The sequence below is a fragment of the Nansenia antarctica genome (assembly GCF_963989245.1).
Source record: "Nansenia antarctica genome assembly, chromosome: 20".
In the NCBI taxonomy this organism is placed as follows: Eukaryota; Metazoa; Chordata; class Actinopteri; order Argentiniformes; family Microstomatidae; genus Nansenia; species Nansenia antarctica.
The window spans coordinates 9,028,131-9,043,672 of NC_137693.1; the positions used below are offsets into that span (position 1 = coordinate 9,028,131).

Here is a 15,542-nt window from a genome sequence, read left to right on the forward strand (position 1 = left end):
ATATGGTTTTCCCATTTCAGGCATGCAAGTTGTTTTTTGATGCATAAATTGTCGTTGATTGTCTGCCCCAATTATTTCAGGGGATCATCCGAGTGCCTGCACCCTGCCAGTATGCCTACAAGCTTGCTTTCCTGGTGGGACATAGCATCCACAGAGAGCCCAACATGAACCTGGATGACTTCCTCTACTACCTGTGAGAGGGGAGCAGCTACCTGAAGAGCACTTTGGAGTGAACTTGCCTGCCCTGGCAGTGGTGGTGGTGGTGCTTTTCCCTGGGGCGATGGGGGTGGAGGGGAGGAGGAGGCGGTGTGGAGCAGCCTGGCCGGGTGGAAGAGAAGGAGGAGGAGTGGGGTGGTGGTGGGGGTTCCTCCAGGAGGATGGTGTACTGGCTGTGGCTGGAGGAGAGTGACCCGCCCAGACCCGGAGGCTTCTGCTGCTGCTGCGGTAGCCCCACCAGGGGGGCCTCCGTCTCCGTGCGCCGACCCAGGGAGAGAGAGGACGCACGGGCCAAGCTGTCCTGGTCCATAGTGTAGGCCTATGTCTTCACTGGTCCATAGTGTAGGCCTATGTCTCCTACTGAATCACTGGTCCATAGTGTAGGCCTATGTCTTGGTCTCACCATCACTTCCTAACGATTGTCGGAAGAGAAAAAAAACACACAAGTTAAATGCCAAATGACAATGACATGATTGACACCAACCAGTCTTCAATCATGTCTTCATCTACTCTCCACCAGTCCTGTAGCTCCCTCTACTGGCCAGACGCTGCATGCTCCCCACAGGGGGCCCAAGTGTTTACACAATTTAGTCTGGCAGTATTGTTGTTAATAGGACCACAGTTATAGTCTGGCAGTATTGTTGTTAATAGGACCACCGTTATAGTCTGGTAGTATTGTTGTTAATAGGACCACAGTTATAGTCTGGTAGTATTGTTGTGAACAGGTCTACACAGTATAAATCCTGATTTTATGACATTATAATTGTACTGTGACCGTCATATTCTTTCTCCGCCAACTTGGAATGGATCTCTTATCCTTTAAAACCATAAGAAGAGACATGCACCATGCATGTCCATATGCAATTTTGGACCAATCAGACTTACAGGTGATTTTTAAGTTAATTTTTATAAGTTTGGCCAGATTTTGCACCTTCAGAAAAATCCATCATGGCGGACCTTATCGGTTCTTGAGGCAAATATGTTCCCCATGAGGAAAGACACATACGTACCAAGTTTCATACATCCGGGGTGGAAATGCCAGCATTCTGAAGTTAATTATTTACTTTTGGTTATTATAGCGCCACCTATGGTTTAATCATGGTCATTCTTTCTGCCATAGTTACTGATGCTCTCTAGTTGTGGCATGCAAATTTATAGCATTTTCGGTCAGGGACTTTTTGAGCTATTTGACCAAAGCGGGGAAAAAGAATAATAAGGAGTATACCACCAATAACAATACTGTTCCTACGTAGTAGTAGTAGTAGTAGTAGTAGGAACACTAATTAAGACAAGTATCCCAGTTCTAGTGGCAGCCGTCATGTGAAAAAGATAGGATACTACATGAAAACCATTGTCTTTTTCAACATATTTAAACATATGGACATTTGATTTTCATTTGAACAATATTGATGGATGGAGGTAATATAACTAATCAAATGAAACAGAAATTATTATTTTCTTAAATATTTAATCTATTTGTAAAATGGAATTAATGGAAATGCAATTTTCTTGTGAGCAAAAACAAGACACCCCCACATGTATTGCTACTTTGTGTATTGCTACTCTGTGTGTAAATGATTAGAACATTGTTAGAGAGGATTTTGGAGGAAATTGTCTTATTTAAACCTCAGACATTTAGTTTGGTTTGCTCTTGATTGTTGAAGTGAGTGGTGTCACCATGGAGAGATAAATCGAGCTCTCTGAGGCCTGCAGAAAGAGGGTTGTAGATGTGTATGAGTCTGGGAAGGGATTTATAAAGATCTCCAAACAATTAGAAATCAGCCATTCCACTGTCCACAACCCCCTGCCCTCGAATGGTTAATTGCTTTTCTACAAAAGCTACCACATAATATAAAAAATACACAGATGTAACATTATAAAAAATACACAGTTGTAAGTTGTAACATTAAATTCATTTATTTACAATCATTAATCATTTCTTGACTTACTTGACTTAGGTCCTTTTTCTTCGGGTGTGAAGAGTAGGGCCTCCGACGAGTTTACGCCGCCGGTCTCTGTCCCTCGCCACAGCGGCCGCCGCCTCCCGGGATCTCAGACCCGGCATGTCCCGCTGCCTCTCGACGGTTCTCCTCCAGGTTTCTTTGGGGCGACCCCCTTTTTCTTCGTCCATCATTCAGGGGTCCATCTGAGGGCTATTATATATTATATTATAGCCTATGCGTTGATGGTCATCCGGGCTTTTCCTCAACACGTGGCCGATGTACTTCCATCTTCTCTTTATGATCGATAGTTATGGAGATAGACTCCAGTTCTATGAGTGGAGCGGAGCCCCATAGGGGAGCTCTGCTCCTATTGGTTTACCCGCTACCTAAAGTAGCCAATGACTGAATTTTTCAATGCCTGCGCCCGCCTGGGGTGCTATATAAAGGGGTGTACTTCGCTACCTCATTCTCCCAAACATACAAAAACAGCCGGGTTTGAACGAGTCGAAGTGGGCCAGCAGCCCTATGGGGCTCCGCTCCACTCATAGAACTGGAGTCTATCTCCATAACTATCGTTCTATATCGTGGAGCTCCGCCCCATAGGGGAGCTCTGCTCCTATTGGTTTAGGCGGAGCGAACGAGGCCAAATGTACCCCCACTGAGACTATTAATCCGTAAAACAATCTCAGCGGCACCCGGAGCTGACCACTGATGTTGGTTCAAGACAACCTTAAAAAGTTGGCCCAACCCACACGAGTCTGCTCCACTGATCTAGCCCTTACGTGAGCACGCAGGGTTGTAGATCTAACGGAACATGTCCTGGAGGAGGGTCCCCTCCCCAGGCACATCCGTAATCATCCTGACAGCACTTGAATAGCATCCCCAACCAGGGTAATCCAAGTGCCATCCCCACTACCTCAGTCCTCAGCAAACTGAGGACAGAGTGAGAAAAGGATGAGGAAGAAATATCACTTACCTAACCCTTACGTTGGGTTGTTGATCTAACAGACATGTCCTGGAGGAGGGTCCCCTCCCCAGGCACATCCGTATTCATCCTGACAGCACTTGAATAGAATCCCCATGACCAGGGTAATCCAAGTGCCCTTCCCACAACATCAGTCATCAGCAAAACTGAGGACAGAATGAGAAAGGATTGAGGAAGAATATCACTGACCTAACCCTTACGTGAGCACGTAGGGTTGTAGATCTAACGGAACATGTCCTGGAGGAGGGTCCCCTCCCCAGGCACATCCGTAATCATCCTGACAGCACTTGAATAGAATCCCCAACCAGGGTGATCCAAGTGCTTTCCCCACTACATCAGTCATCAGCAAAACTGAGGACAGAATGAGAAAAGGATGCGAAAGAAATATCACTGATCTAACCCTTACGTGAGCACGTAGGGTGGTTGATCTAACGGAACATGTCCTGGAGGAGGGTCCCCTCCCCAGGCACATCCGTATTCATCCTGACAACACTTGAATAGAATCCCCATGACCAGGGTAATCCAAGTGCCTTCCCACTACATCAGTCATCAGCAAAACTGAGGACAGAATGAGAAAAGGATGAGGAAGAATATCTTTCAAGTAATACCGTACAAAAAGTGATGGCGACGACCAAGACGCCGCCTCACATATCTCCTCCACTCCCACTCCCCTGAGAATGGCCACTGATGTGGCCATGCCCCTGGTGGAATGAGCCCGAATGCCAGTCGGCACGGGCTGCCCCTTCGATTCGTATGCGAGGCTAATAGCCTCGCAAATCCAATGGGACAGCCTCTGCTTCGAGAGTGGTGCCCCGGCTTTCTGTCCGCCGTAGCAGATCAGAAGCTGGGGAGAAGATCTCAGTCCTGCCGTGCGCTTCACATATTGTGCCAACGCGCGCACCGGACATAGACAATGTAAACGCCTCTCCCTCTCTCCGTCGTGAGGAGGAGGAAAAAAGGCGCTCAGAGCACAGCTCTGAACCCTAAACCCACGATTAACCTTAGGGATAAAAGCCGGGTTAGGGCGTAACACAGCTTTTGTTTTGTCATCAGATATGATCAAACAATCTGCCCGTGTCGAGAGAGCACATAAATCACTCACTCGCTTAGCCGTAGTCAAGGCGAGGAGCCGACTCGTCTTGAGAGACAATAAACGCAACGACACAGTGTCAATGGGTTCGAATGGGGCACGCACAGCGCCTCTAGCACAATCGACAGGTCCCATTTTGGCATTAGAGTCCTATGAGGGCGTCTAAGCCTACACACTCCAGTCAAAAAACGCTTAACCAGCGAATGACTGAACAGTGTCGTTGTCGCAAAACCCTCATGACAAGCTGAGATGGCAGCCGCGTAAACTTTAATAGTTCTCGCCGCCAATCCCTTGTCAAACAGCGACTGTAAGAAGCACAAGAACGTTTCGACCCGACAGCAGACTGGGTCAACGTCCTGTCCCTCACACTGTGTAAACACTCGCCAGCGCGCCGCATATCCCTTTGCAGTGGATTGCGCGCGCGCACTCTGAATGGTCTGAATGACCGCGTCTGTCAGACCCCTGCGTTCTAACAAATCCCTCTCAGTAACCAGGCCATGAGGGGGCCCCCCATCATAGGCGGCCCCCTCACCAAGCCTCTGGCTTGAGAGAGTGCATCTTGTCGATGAGGTATGGGCCATGGGCCCTCTACCAACATCTCCATCAGTTCCGGAAACCACGGGGCTCCGGGACGGTCCGGGGCTACAAGAATTAACTCTAGCCTCTCTGACCTCACTCGTGCCAACAGTGGGAGGATAGATGTCAGGGGTGGGAACGCGTATAACAGGACCCTCGGCCATGGGTGGTGTGCGAATGTATCGACTCCCAATGGCGGGTTGTCCTGTTCGCGCAGGAAGAACCAAAGGCGACACTGCGCATTCGTCCGTGCAAGAACCACTTCTGCTTGCCCGAACCGTGCCCAAATCAGCGACACAATGGAGGGTGCTAACCTCCAGTCGTCGTCCCTCGGGCCTCCCCGTGATAACAGATCTGCTCCTTCGTTGAGCAGACCTGGAATGTGGAGAGCTTTCAGCGAACTCAGGCGACTCCGCGCGCGATGACGCGCGGGTCTCTCCAGTAGCTCAGGTCGGTTTTGACCGATCTCTGTATTACAATCAACTTGCGACGGCGTTCTCACTGGAACCCGTCGCAGTCGTGCGAACCGCCTCTGCAGTCTGCGCATGTGTAACAGGCCTAAGGGGACCACTACATGGGCTGCAGACCTCAGTCCTAGTAAGGACATCCTTGACAGAGCGGTGATTGTATTTGTCACTCGACACACCCAGGGAGCTGACGTCAGTGTCGCTCTCCGTGGTGCCGATAAACTGGCCCTCATCTCGGCAGTATCCAACTGAATGCCTAGATAGGAAAACTGTTGAGCCGGCCACGGAGCACTCTCTGTCCAGTTTACAGCTAACCCCAGCTGAGTGAGGCGCTGCACCAGTGAGGTTGCGTCCCGAATGGCTCGATTTGGGCATCGGGCCAAGACCAGTAGGTCGTCGAGATCCGCATATTATGCGTATCTCGTTACGCCTCAGTGGTTCGAGTGCTGTCTGCACGCATTTGGAGAAAAAACGAGGAGCAAGCGCGTACCCGAAGGGCAGGCGCGTGTACTCGTAAACCTTCCCTTGGAAAACAAAACGTAGGAATTTCCTGTGCCACTCTGTGATTGGCACACGAAATACGCGACCCTCAGGTATCTACGAAAGGGGCGTTTCGCCACTCTCTCGTTGAGGACCCTGAAATCTAGTATGGGTCTCATGTCTCCCGAATTCTTTGGGACAAGGAAATACGGGGAGTACCATCTCATGTCCCACTGGTCCCTCGGAACCAATGTCACTGCGCCCTTTGTTAGGAGATTCGTAATCTCCTCCCGGAGCGCACGTGTCTTTATCGGGCAGGACAAAAAACAGTCTCTCTCACGCCCCTGAAGGGCGGAGGAGGCTGAATGAACTGTAGTGCATATCCCCTCCTCAATGTCCTGTCAAGCCAGCCCGACAGAATACCTGTCCCTTCTAGTCATTCTGCATAAAGCAACGACAGCGGCTGGGCCGTCTGTTGTGGTGCAGTCGACAGAAAAAACTTGAATTTCTGTATGACCCCAGCCGCCGCTGCCCACCGAGGAGATGGCACAGCCCAAGGTGGGGTCATTTCGAAAAGGGATGGGCTGCCGTCTGTAAAGAGTGTTTGTTATGTGTAACAATGCTCTTTATTGACGCAGGTTTATTATGCCTGATAATCAAAGAACCGGCCGCACGCTCATGAGCTGGGCCAGGTCTTGATAGACATGGAGGGGTTTTTGATGTAAATAACGCCTCGTGTCGTGATAGGGGTAAGTCCGCTAGGCAGAGAGCTGGCCACACGCCGGTAAGCTGGGCTAGTCTCCGCTTCGTTTCTAACTGGTAGCGATTCGACCACACTCTGACAAGGCAGGTGGGTCTCCGCTCCGGTAGATACCATGGAAAATCCTCCTTAGGGATTTACCGTCTGACTTACCGTCTGTAAAGAGTGTTTGTTATGTGTAACAATGCTCTTTATTGACGCAGGTTTATTATGCCTGATAATCAAAGAACCGGCCGCACGCTCATGAGCTGGGCCAGGTCTTGAATAGACATGGAGGGGTTTTTGATGTAAATACCGCCTCGTGTCGTGATAGGGGTAAGTCTGCTAGGCAGAGAGCTGGCCACACGCCGGTAAGCTGGGCTAGTCTCCGCTTCGTTTCTAACCGGTAGCGATTCGACCACACTCTGACAAGGCAGGTGGGTCTCCGCTCTGGTAGATACCATGGAAAATCCTCCTTAGGGATTTACCGTCTGACTTACCGTCTGTAAAGAGTGTTTGTTATGTGAAACAATGCTCTTTATTGACGCAGGTTTATTATGCCTGATAATCAAAGAACCGGCCGCACGCTCATGAGCTGGGCCAGGTCTTGAATAGACATGGAGGGGTTTTTGATGTAAATACCGCCTCGTGTCGTGATAGGGGTAAGTCCGCTAGGCAGAGAGCTGGCCACACGCCGGTAAGCTGGGCTAGTCTCCGCTTCGTTTCTAACCGGTAGCGATTCGACCACACTCTGACAAGGCAGGTGGGTCTCCGCTCCGGTAGATACCATGGGAAATCCTCCTTAGGGATTTACCGTCTGACTTACCGTCTGTAAAGAGTGTTTGTTATGTGTAACAATGCTCTTTATTGACGCAGGTTTATTATGCCCGATAATCAAAGAACCGGCCGCACGCTCATGAGCTGGGCCAGGTCTTGATAGACATGGAGGGGTTTTTGATGTAATAACGCCTCGTGTCGTCGCGGCACTGAGTTTGCTCAGAAACTCCGCCTCCGCTGCAGACAGACCGTTGGGTCGGTCTGTGGTGATCTTCGCAATGGCGGCGTTAAACACGGCGATGTTATTCGCCGCCGCCTGCGCACCGAGCTCATCAGAGCTTTCTGATTCTGACACCGGCACCGACCACTCAGCTGGGTGAGGGCGGCGTGGTGTCAGGGCCGGCTGAGCGGGCGGGACCATCCCTACTTGGGGAGGTGCCTGCCCAGAACGCCGCTCTGGGGCCTGTCCGGACGCATCATCGGCAGAGCTATTCGAGTCGGATAGCATCCCCGAGATAGCGCCCGCCAGGGGAAAACGCTCTCCTTGATCCAGGCCATCCCCTTTCGCCTTTCCGCGACGGAAAGGAGGTGGAAGGGGAGGCAGCTGGGGGAGGCGACCAACGCCGCCTCGGCATGTTCGGGGCCGAGGCAGACGTGGCAGAAGTCGTGCTTGTCCTCCGCTGCTAGGAAATCGCAGCGGCAGGTGTCCCGGAGGAACTTCTTCGTGGTCGGCGGCGGACGATCCATCGCTGAAGGGAAAAGTCTCCTCCGCTGAAAAGTATCCTCCGCTGCTCGGAAGTCGCAGCGGCAGGCGTCCCGGAGGAACTTCTCCATAGGCGGCGGACGATCCATATCTTGAAGGGAAAAGTCTGGCGGGTTCTCCAGTCTTAGTAGTCGTCCTTCTCAGTCTTCAGATATAAACCCGTGCTGAACTTTTTGGGAGAATGAGGTAGCGAAGTACACCCCTTTATATAGCACCCCAGGCGGGCGCAGGCATTGAAAAATTCAGTCATTGGCTACTTTAGGTAGCGGGTAAACCAATAGGAGCAGAGCTCCCCTATGGGGCGGAGCTCCACGATATAGAACTGCGTGCTTACTTACCATCTCTATACCAGCACGTTTTCTCACTTCTTCGTTTGACACCCATTTCAGAATACATATATCCTTCCGCCACAGAATATAGTCCCATAAACAACATTAACGATTGCATTGTAGGCTAGGCCACGTTCACTTGCCTTTGAGCCAACTTGTTCGTGATTGGTGCCTTGGAATGACACTCCAGATTGGTAGACTGCTATTGGCTAAACAGTGGGCGGAGTCAGCACAGGTGTTCTTAATCAGATTGATTGGGAGGCGCATTGATACTGGAAATGCGGTCGGAGCTGAACTGAAGGGAGTTGGGGGGTATTTACCACTGTTGCTAGCCAATCAGAATCCAGTATCCAAACATGCTGTTGGAGAAGTCATTGCTCACCATCATAGAATCCACTAGGAATTCTATATTGTATCACAGGGTGCTTGAGGAAAATGTGAGACCATGCAGAATTGAAGCTAAAGCAGATGTGGACCATGCAACATGACAATGACCCAAAACATTCCAGTAAATCCACCAACGAACGGCTCAAAAGAAAGAAATGGAGAGTTCTGGAACAGGCCAAGTGAAAGCCCGGATCTGAATCCTATTGAGATGCTGTGGGGTGATTTGAAACGGGCCTGTGCATGCAAGACAAGACACCCCTCAAACACAAACACATCTGGAATAACTCTGCATGGAGGAATGGGAAAAAACTGTGTCAGAGATTTAATTGAGTTTATTTCAGCCAAAAGTGCAACACCAGCTATGAGGAAGGCAAGTTAGTTTTCATAGTTTTTTTTAACACATTTCACATACTTTCAGAATGTCCTTTTGGCCATTTATTTGTTATTTATCTCAATATATCCCGTGTATCAACCAGCCAGTCCAGGTGTGTCCCAATGATCTAAAGCAGCAGTATCCTCCTCTCTCTATCTACATGTCCTTTATGCTAACTCATACATATACATACTAGACCAAGAGGTTAGTCTAGCCTAGCCTGGGACATGGCCCGCTACACAGGGACGTGCCGTCCATATAAGCAGGGTAAGCAGTGCTTACCCAACGAAAAAAGAAAAAAGGAAAATATAAAAATAAAAGTGCATGTAACCGTTTGTTTGTTTTCATTAAAAGAGTCGTATTTTAGGTCCCAGGGCAGCAGGAGTCATTCATTTTGACGTTGCATTTTTAGCGCCACCTGTAGGAGTAAAGCACTCCCTACTCTGCTTTGCATATAAGCACTCCGCTCTCTGCTTTCCCTCGCGTACATTCGAATGCGTGAACATGTCTTTTTTATTTTTTTCCGATGCCTCAACCCGCTGTTTAATGTGACCAGGGTAAGCATGCTTACAGCCAATCAGAGTAGGTCTTTCATTCCGATAAGAGCTACTGATTGGCTCTTATCACTTTCAAGTTCACTTAACATTTCACCTCTCGCCCGGCAGAATAGCTTATGCCAGCTAGCTCAAACGATCTAAATAATAATAATCAATAAGGATAACTTGCTTGATTTTGTGAATATGGACATTACTGTCAGCGACCTAAAGGGCTTTCGTAGACTGGACTGGACTGGAAAAACACAACTACTGGCTAAAGGCCGCCCGGCCGCTCGCTCACCGATGTTCACACTGACCCAGAAAGGGAGAGTCGCCAGCGGCTACAGCAAGCCTGGTATGAGCGGTTTATATGATGTATATGATTCGCGAGGCTGGTGGCGATCTGTGCTTGTTTATATGGTTTGAGTACTTTGAGAGGGAGGGTCTGTGATGTGATGTCAAGTGCCTGTGTGACAAAGTGTGAAAAGAAAGTGTGTTGTGTTTACTATGGAGGATGGAAACGGTGTGTGTCTGTGTTGTGCGTGTGTGCGTGTGCGATGTTGAAACTGGACTTGTAAATTTCAGTAGGTTGGCTACTTGAAAAGATCTTTGAACAATGAGCACCCCTGATATAGTCGAAACTGGCAACTGTTTTTTTTGTTTTTGGTAATCTGATCACAAAGTGACACTACAGTTTATTAGCGGGTTCTAGGGCATCAAAATTGCATTTCCTTGAAACTGCGCTCACTGATAGCGTGTATGTGTAATTACGTGTATTTCTATATCTTATGCTTACCCAATCTAAAAGCTCACGGCACGTGCCTGCCGCTACACCAAGAGGTTAGCCTAGCACGCCTTAGCTTAGCATACATGGCCCGCTACACCAAGAGGTTAGCCTAGCACACATGGCCTCTATAAAAGTCATGACTTATTTGCATACTTCATGGTCAGGTAGTATGGTTGCATGTAGGTATACTACAAGTTCAGAGTCTCACAAAAGCGAATGGAACGAATGGCTATGGTTTATTCAGAGGAATCTTAACTTGAATAATGAGGAAGAAAGTGCGAAAAACAAGCCAAAGACAATCCCCCAAAAGTGAAACTCTGGTAATATCCAGTGCGTCGTAATGATGTTTGTGTAACATCTGGCAACTTACCATCTTGCCATCGCTGCCAAACAGCACCGGGCCTGCCTTGGCGACCAGACCAGGTCGGCTGGCACCAGGGATCTCCAGGGGCTGTCCGTTAGCAGCGGTGCCGTCGTTTACCAGAGTGGAGCCGTAGAACGTCATCTTCTACAGAGAAAGGTTGGGATGACAACAGTGGGATGAGTTTCTGAGGTGCATCTCAGTACTCTCTTTCACCTGTTGTGTTTTCAAGTCAGTGCTGATGAGGGAGAGGGAGAGGCCACTTTAAACTACTGTGATTCAGTCTCTGTCTCAGAGGATTTCCACTATAAGACTGACTGTGGGCGTATTCTTTTTTTTCTGAGTGGGGCAGTCCCACTCATGGTTTTCTTTTTAATGACAGAGACAGATAGAGATTATGACAGGAAGGATGGGTGAGAGAGAGAAGGGATGACATGCAGGATATGTCCCCGGCCGGAATCGAACCGGGACCCTGCGGTTACATGGTCAGCACTTTAACCCGCTACGCCACCCAAGCGCCCCACTGTGGGCGTATTCTTACCTGTCCATCGACATCAGCCCAGGCACCGGGGACTTTGTCATGACCTCTGATCCAGTTGTGAAGGGCCTCGGCTGACTGGTTCCAGTCAATCTACATCACAGACAAAATGCAAAAATACTGATCAATTGTACATCTCATTCTAACAATGGACCAATATACACAGCAGAAACCCTAGTGAGTAAGTACAAATGTAAGTACGTCTGGTCATAATAGATTTGACATCACCGAATTTCTATGGAATTCCATATAGCATTGTAGTAGTACTTGTGGGAAAAGCAAGATGGCAGGAGCAGTCTAGAGTGTTCTGTCCAGGACTAGGTCTTCAGTACCTTTGCGTTGTCTTTCTTCTGGATGCCCTCATAGGTGGCTCCCTCCTCTGATTGGGTGATCTTTGGTGCTTTCCCCGCTGCGATCAACCTCACCGCCTCCACCTGTGAACAACCATGCATACTCAGCCCCCCCAACGGCATGGAATGGATATGTGTGAACCTATTCAAGTGTTATGACGGTGACATTTGGCATTTCCATGTTCATGCTTCATGCATCTTTCTCGAGACAAAACATGCTGGCTGTTTGAGATGCAGACAGACAGCTATTATCTGAATGACTATATGTGGCCTTTGCCCTTGACTCACTGTGCCTTTCACTCCCTCTGGAAAGAGGAATCTCTTATAGATGGTGTTGACCGTGTCATCAGGCTCCACAGCACACTCCCTCTGCAGCAGGATTGGTCCAGTGTCCAGTCCCTCATCCGCCCAGAACACTGTGAACCCGCCTTTCTGGTCACCGTGGATCAAGGTCCTGTGGACCAATCCAGAGGGAGAGAGTGAGGAAATGCAACTGTTCAAACCCACCAACTAATCAACCAATCAACCAACCAACCATCCAACCACCCACCCACCAACCATCCAACCAACCCACCCACCAACCCACCCACCAACCAATCAACCAACCATCCAACCATCCATCCAACCAACCCACCAACCATCCCACCCACCCACCAACCAATCAACCAACCATCCAACCAACCATCCAACCCACCCACCCACCCACCCACCAACCAACCCACCAACCAACCCACCAACCATCCCACCAACCAACCATCCAATCAACCAACCCACCAACCATCCAACCAACCCACCAACCAACTAACTAACCAACCAACCATGCAACCAACCATCCAACCAACCCACCAACCATCCAACCAACCCTCCAACCCACCAACCAACCAATCAACCATCCAACCAACCCACCAACCAACCAACTAACTAACCAACCAACCAACCATCCAACCAACCATCCAACCAACCCACCAACCATCCAACCAACCCTCCAACCCACCAACCAACCAACCATCCAACCAACCCACCAACCAACCCACCAACCATCCAACCAACCATCCAACCATCCAACCAACCTACCAGCCAGTGAATCTCAAACTCACCAACCCACCAACCGACCCACCCACCCACCAAACCTATGAACATGACAACTGACCAATGCCTCTAACTAATCTGTCCACCTACCAACTAACCAACCAACCAGTCAGCATCAACCAATAACACATAGAAACAGACACACCCCCCTGCCTACTGACTCACCAGTTGATGGCGGAGGCTCCCCTGTGAAGGGGCAGGATGGACGGGTGGTAGATGATGGAGCCGTGCTTGGGGTGGTCGATCACCTCCATGGGGATGAACTGGGAGCAGAAGGGCATGACGTTGAGCTCCGCGCCCACAGCCTCATATTGGTCCACCACTTCCTTGATGCCCTTCCCCTTCAGACGCCAGCGGGGGAACTTGAAGACAGGCACGCCATCCTTCTCTGCCTCCTTGGCTGTGGAGGAAGGGGCAAAGAGCTATTCAACACACTTTTCCTGTAAAGTGCAGTGTATTGCATTTGTGTATGAAATGGTTCATTTAATTAGAAGTTGGGTGTTTGAGGTGTTTGAGGGTACCCTCAAGGTGTACATGACTCTTGTTATGCCAATGTTTTGTTGAATAGAAGATCTCCTTAAAACCATAATCTGTGTGGCCAGTGGTCTAGCACTCAATGCTCATGTCAACATGGCTGCTCTGCTCACATGCCTTACTTTCCTGTATCTATCCAATCCAAATATAAGAGCGGGATTGCCCCACTCAAAAAAAATAACCTTAAAAAAACACAATCTGTAATTAGTTTTTGGATATAGCAATTTATTATATTCCCATTTATTATTGAGTAATATGTGACAGGGTCTGGTAAAAAAAATCTGAAACTAGAGTGTGCGGCTTCTACTTCATTCAATAGTATTTTTCAGTTTTTGACAGATTATGAAAGGGCAGATTGTAAGCTTTCAAATGATGTGTCATACATTGAAATCGGGAGTTTGAAGTGCATTGAAATCAATCACTTTTGCCTTCAGATCTAATTCAGATGGCCATTTGTATAAAGTGTTGTACAAATGTATGTTGTGTGAGTTGTCTGTGTTCACTGCTCATGTGTACTTTAGGTGCTATGGTATGAGGACCACATATGATAAAGGTTGCACCCATTGCAATAATATGCTCCCAGATATATATACTGTCCTGCAGCGCACTCATGACATCATGACCTACTCACCTAGGGGGTCGGCTTTGCCATCCTTGTCGGGTATTGTGAAAACTCCAACAATGATGTGTCCCTCCTTCCTTAGCTCCTTGTACACCTCCTGGCCGAAAATACTCTGACCTATCACAGCAATCTTCATCCTGAGTGCTCACAAGCTAATGTAGGTAAAGACAACAGACAAACAAGAGCATTTTATTTTTTTAAGGCAATTCTCTCTAGAGTGTAGTGGGTATTCATAACCTATTAATTTGAAACATATGCATTTGGATTTTGCATTACATAACCAAATCATTACTGTCAAATATTACTCTTATCGTATCCACAAAAGTAGCATGGTTGTTTAAAAAAATAAACGATGTATAAAAGTGTTTAGTGGAAAAAAACGTTTTTTTTTTTTTTAAAGGTTTAATTACTAATGTCTGTATAATAGTTATATAATACTACAGCAGTTTTTTGGTGAAAAGGGCGTGCCCTGTTTAACCAATCAGATGTCACGGCAGAATCATGCCTATGGGGGATTGACCAATCGAATCCAAGTGGATTTAAAGTACACTTGACAGCTCGCTAGCGACCCGCTACGTGCAGGAATTTTCTTTCTACATGCAGACTTACTTATTATTAGCAAACATATCATACACATTCAAATGTGCATACATCTGCAAAGCTATTTCCACGATGCACGCTGTTGACAATGTTGAACTCAATACAAATGAAAGTGCCCTATGAAAATAAAATAAAACAGTTGAGCCACGAAGCAGGTGTTTTAAGATATATATATATATATATATATAGATATATTTCATTTGCATACTAGAACGCGTGAGACAATGTACTGTAGGCTATGCAATAGACATATTCGAGGCTGATTAGCAAGCATGCAACCTAAAAAAAATAATCGCGCCCTCAAGAACAAACCAAATAACTAATCATAACTTCAGAAACAGTTAATTCATTCAATACGGGGGTTAGAATGACTAGTTATGATGACAGTTAGATATCTTGTTATAATATAAAAATGGAACGTACCCCTGTCTTTCGTGACCAACAGTCTTCTCTACTGGTGTGAAAAGAGTGATTGATTGGATCAGGTTGTTGCTCTGATGTCGCCTGTGTGTGTCGCTGCCATAAGCGAGATACGGTCATTACACAACAGTCCCATCGTGTGTTCGGATAGGACAGTCTGGGCCAAGAGAGGAGGGCATTGGGCGTAAACTTTGTATTACCAATGTGTAACAAGAAAGCAAACAATTGCAATTACAGTACAGGCCAAAAGTATGGACACACCTTCTCATTCAATGCGTTTCCTTTATTTTCATGACTATTTGGTACATTGTAGATTCTCACTGAAGGCATCAAAACTATGAATGAACACATAGGAATTATGTATTTAACAATAAAGTGTGAAATAACTCTAAATATGTCTTATATTTTAGATTCCTCAAAGTAGCCACCCTTTGCTTTTTTGTTGTTAATAAAATATATAATAATAATATTAAATATAATGTGTTAATAATAATATGTTTTCAGTTATTTCACACTTTTTTGTTAAGTACATAATTCCTATGTGTTCATTCATAGTTTTGATGCCTTCAGTGAGAATCTA

At 47.5% G+C, this 15,542-nt stretch overlaps 1 protein-coding gene across 1 annotated transcript; it reads right to left on the bottom strand.

Moving 5' to 3' along the window:
* Nucleotides 1–9,011: 9,011 nt before the first annotated feature.
* LOC308174337 (cytosolic 10-formyltetrahydrofolate dehydrogenase-like) lies at nt 9,012–15,104 on the bottom strand (the record flags this gene model as incomplete). The annotated part of the gene is made up of 8 exons (XM_080549415.1): nt 14,966–15,104; nt 13,952–14,094; nt 12,952–13,186; nt 11,986–12,151; nt 11,680–11,781; nt 11,351–11,440; nt 10,819–10,956; nt 9,012–9,038 (listed from the first exon to the last, which is right to left on the bottom strand). The coding sequence occupies exons 2-8, from the start codon at nt 14,076–14,078 to the stop codon at nt 9,012–9,014; spliced, it is 885 nt and encodes a 294-aa protein (XP_080405541.1). The 5' UTR covers nt 14,079–14,094; nt 14,966–15,104.
* Between the last annotated feature and the right edge of the window lie 438 nt (nt 15,105–15,542).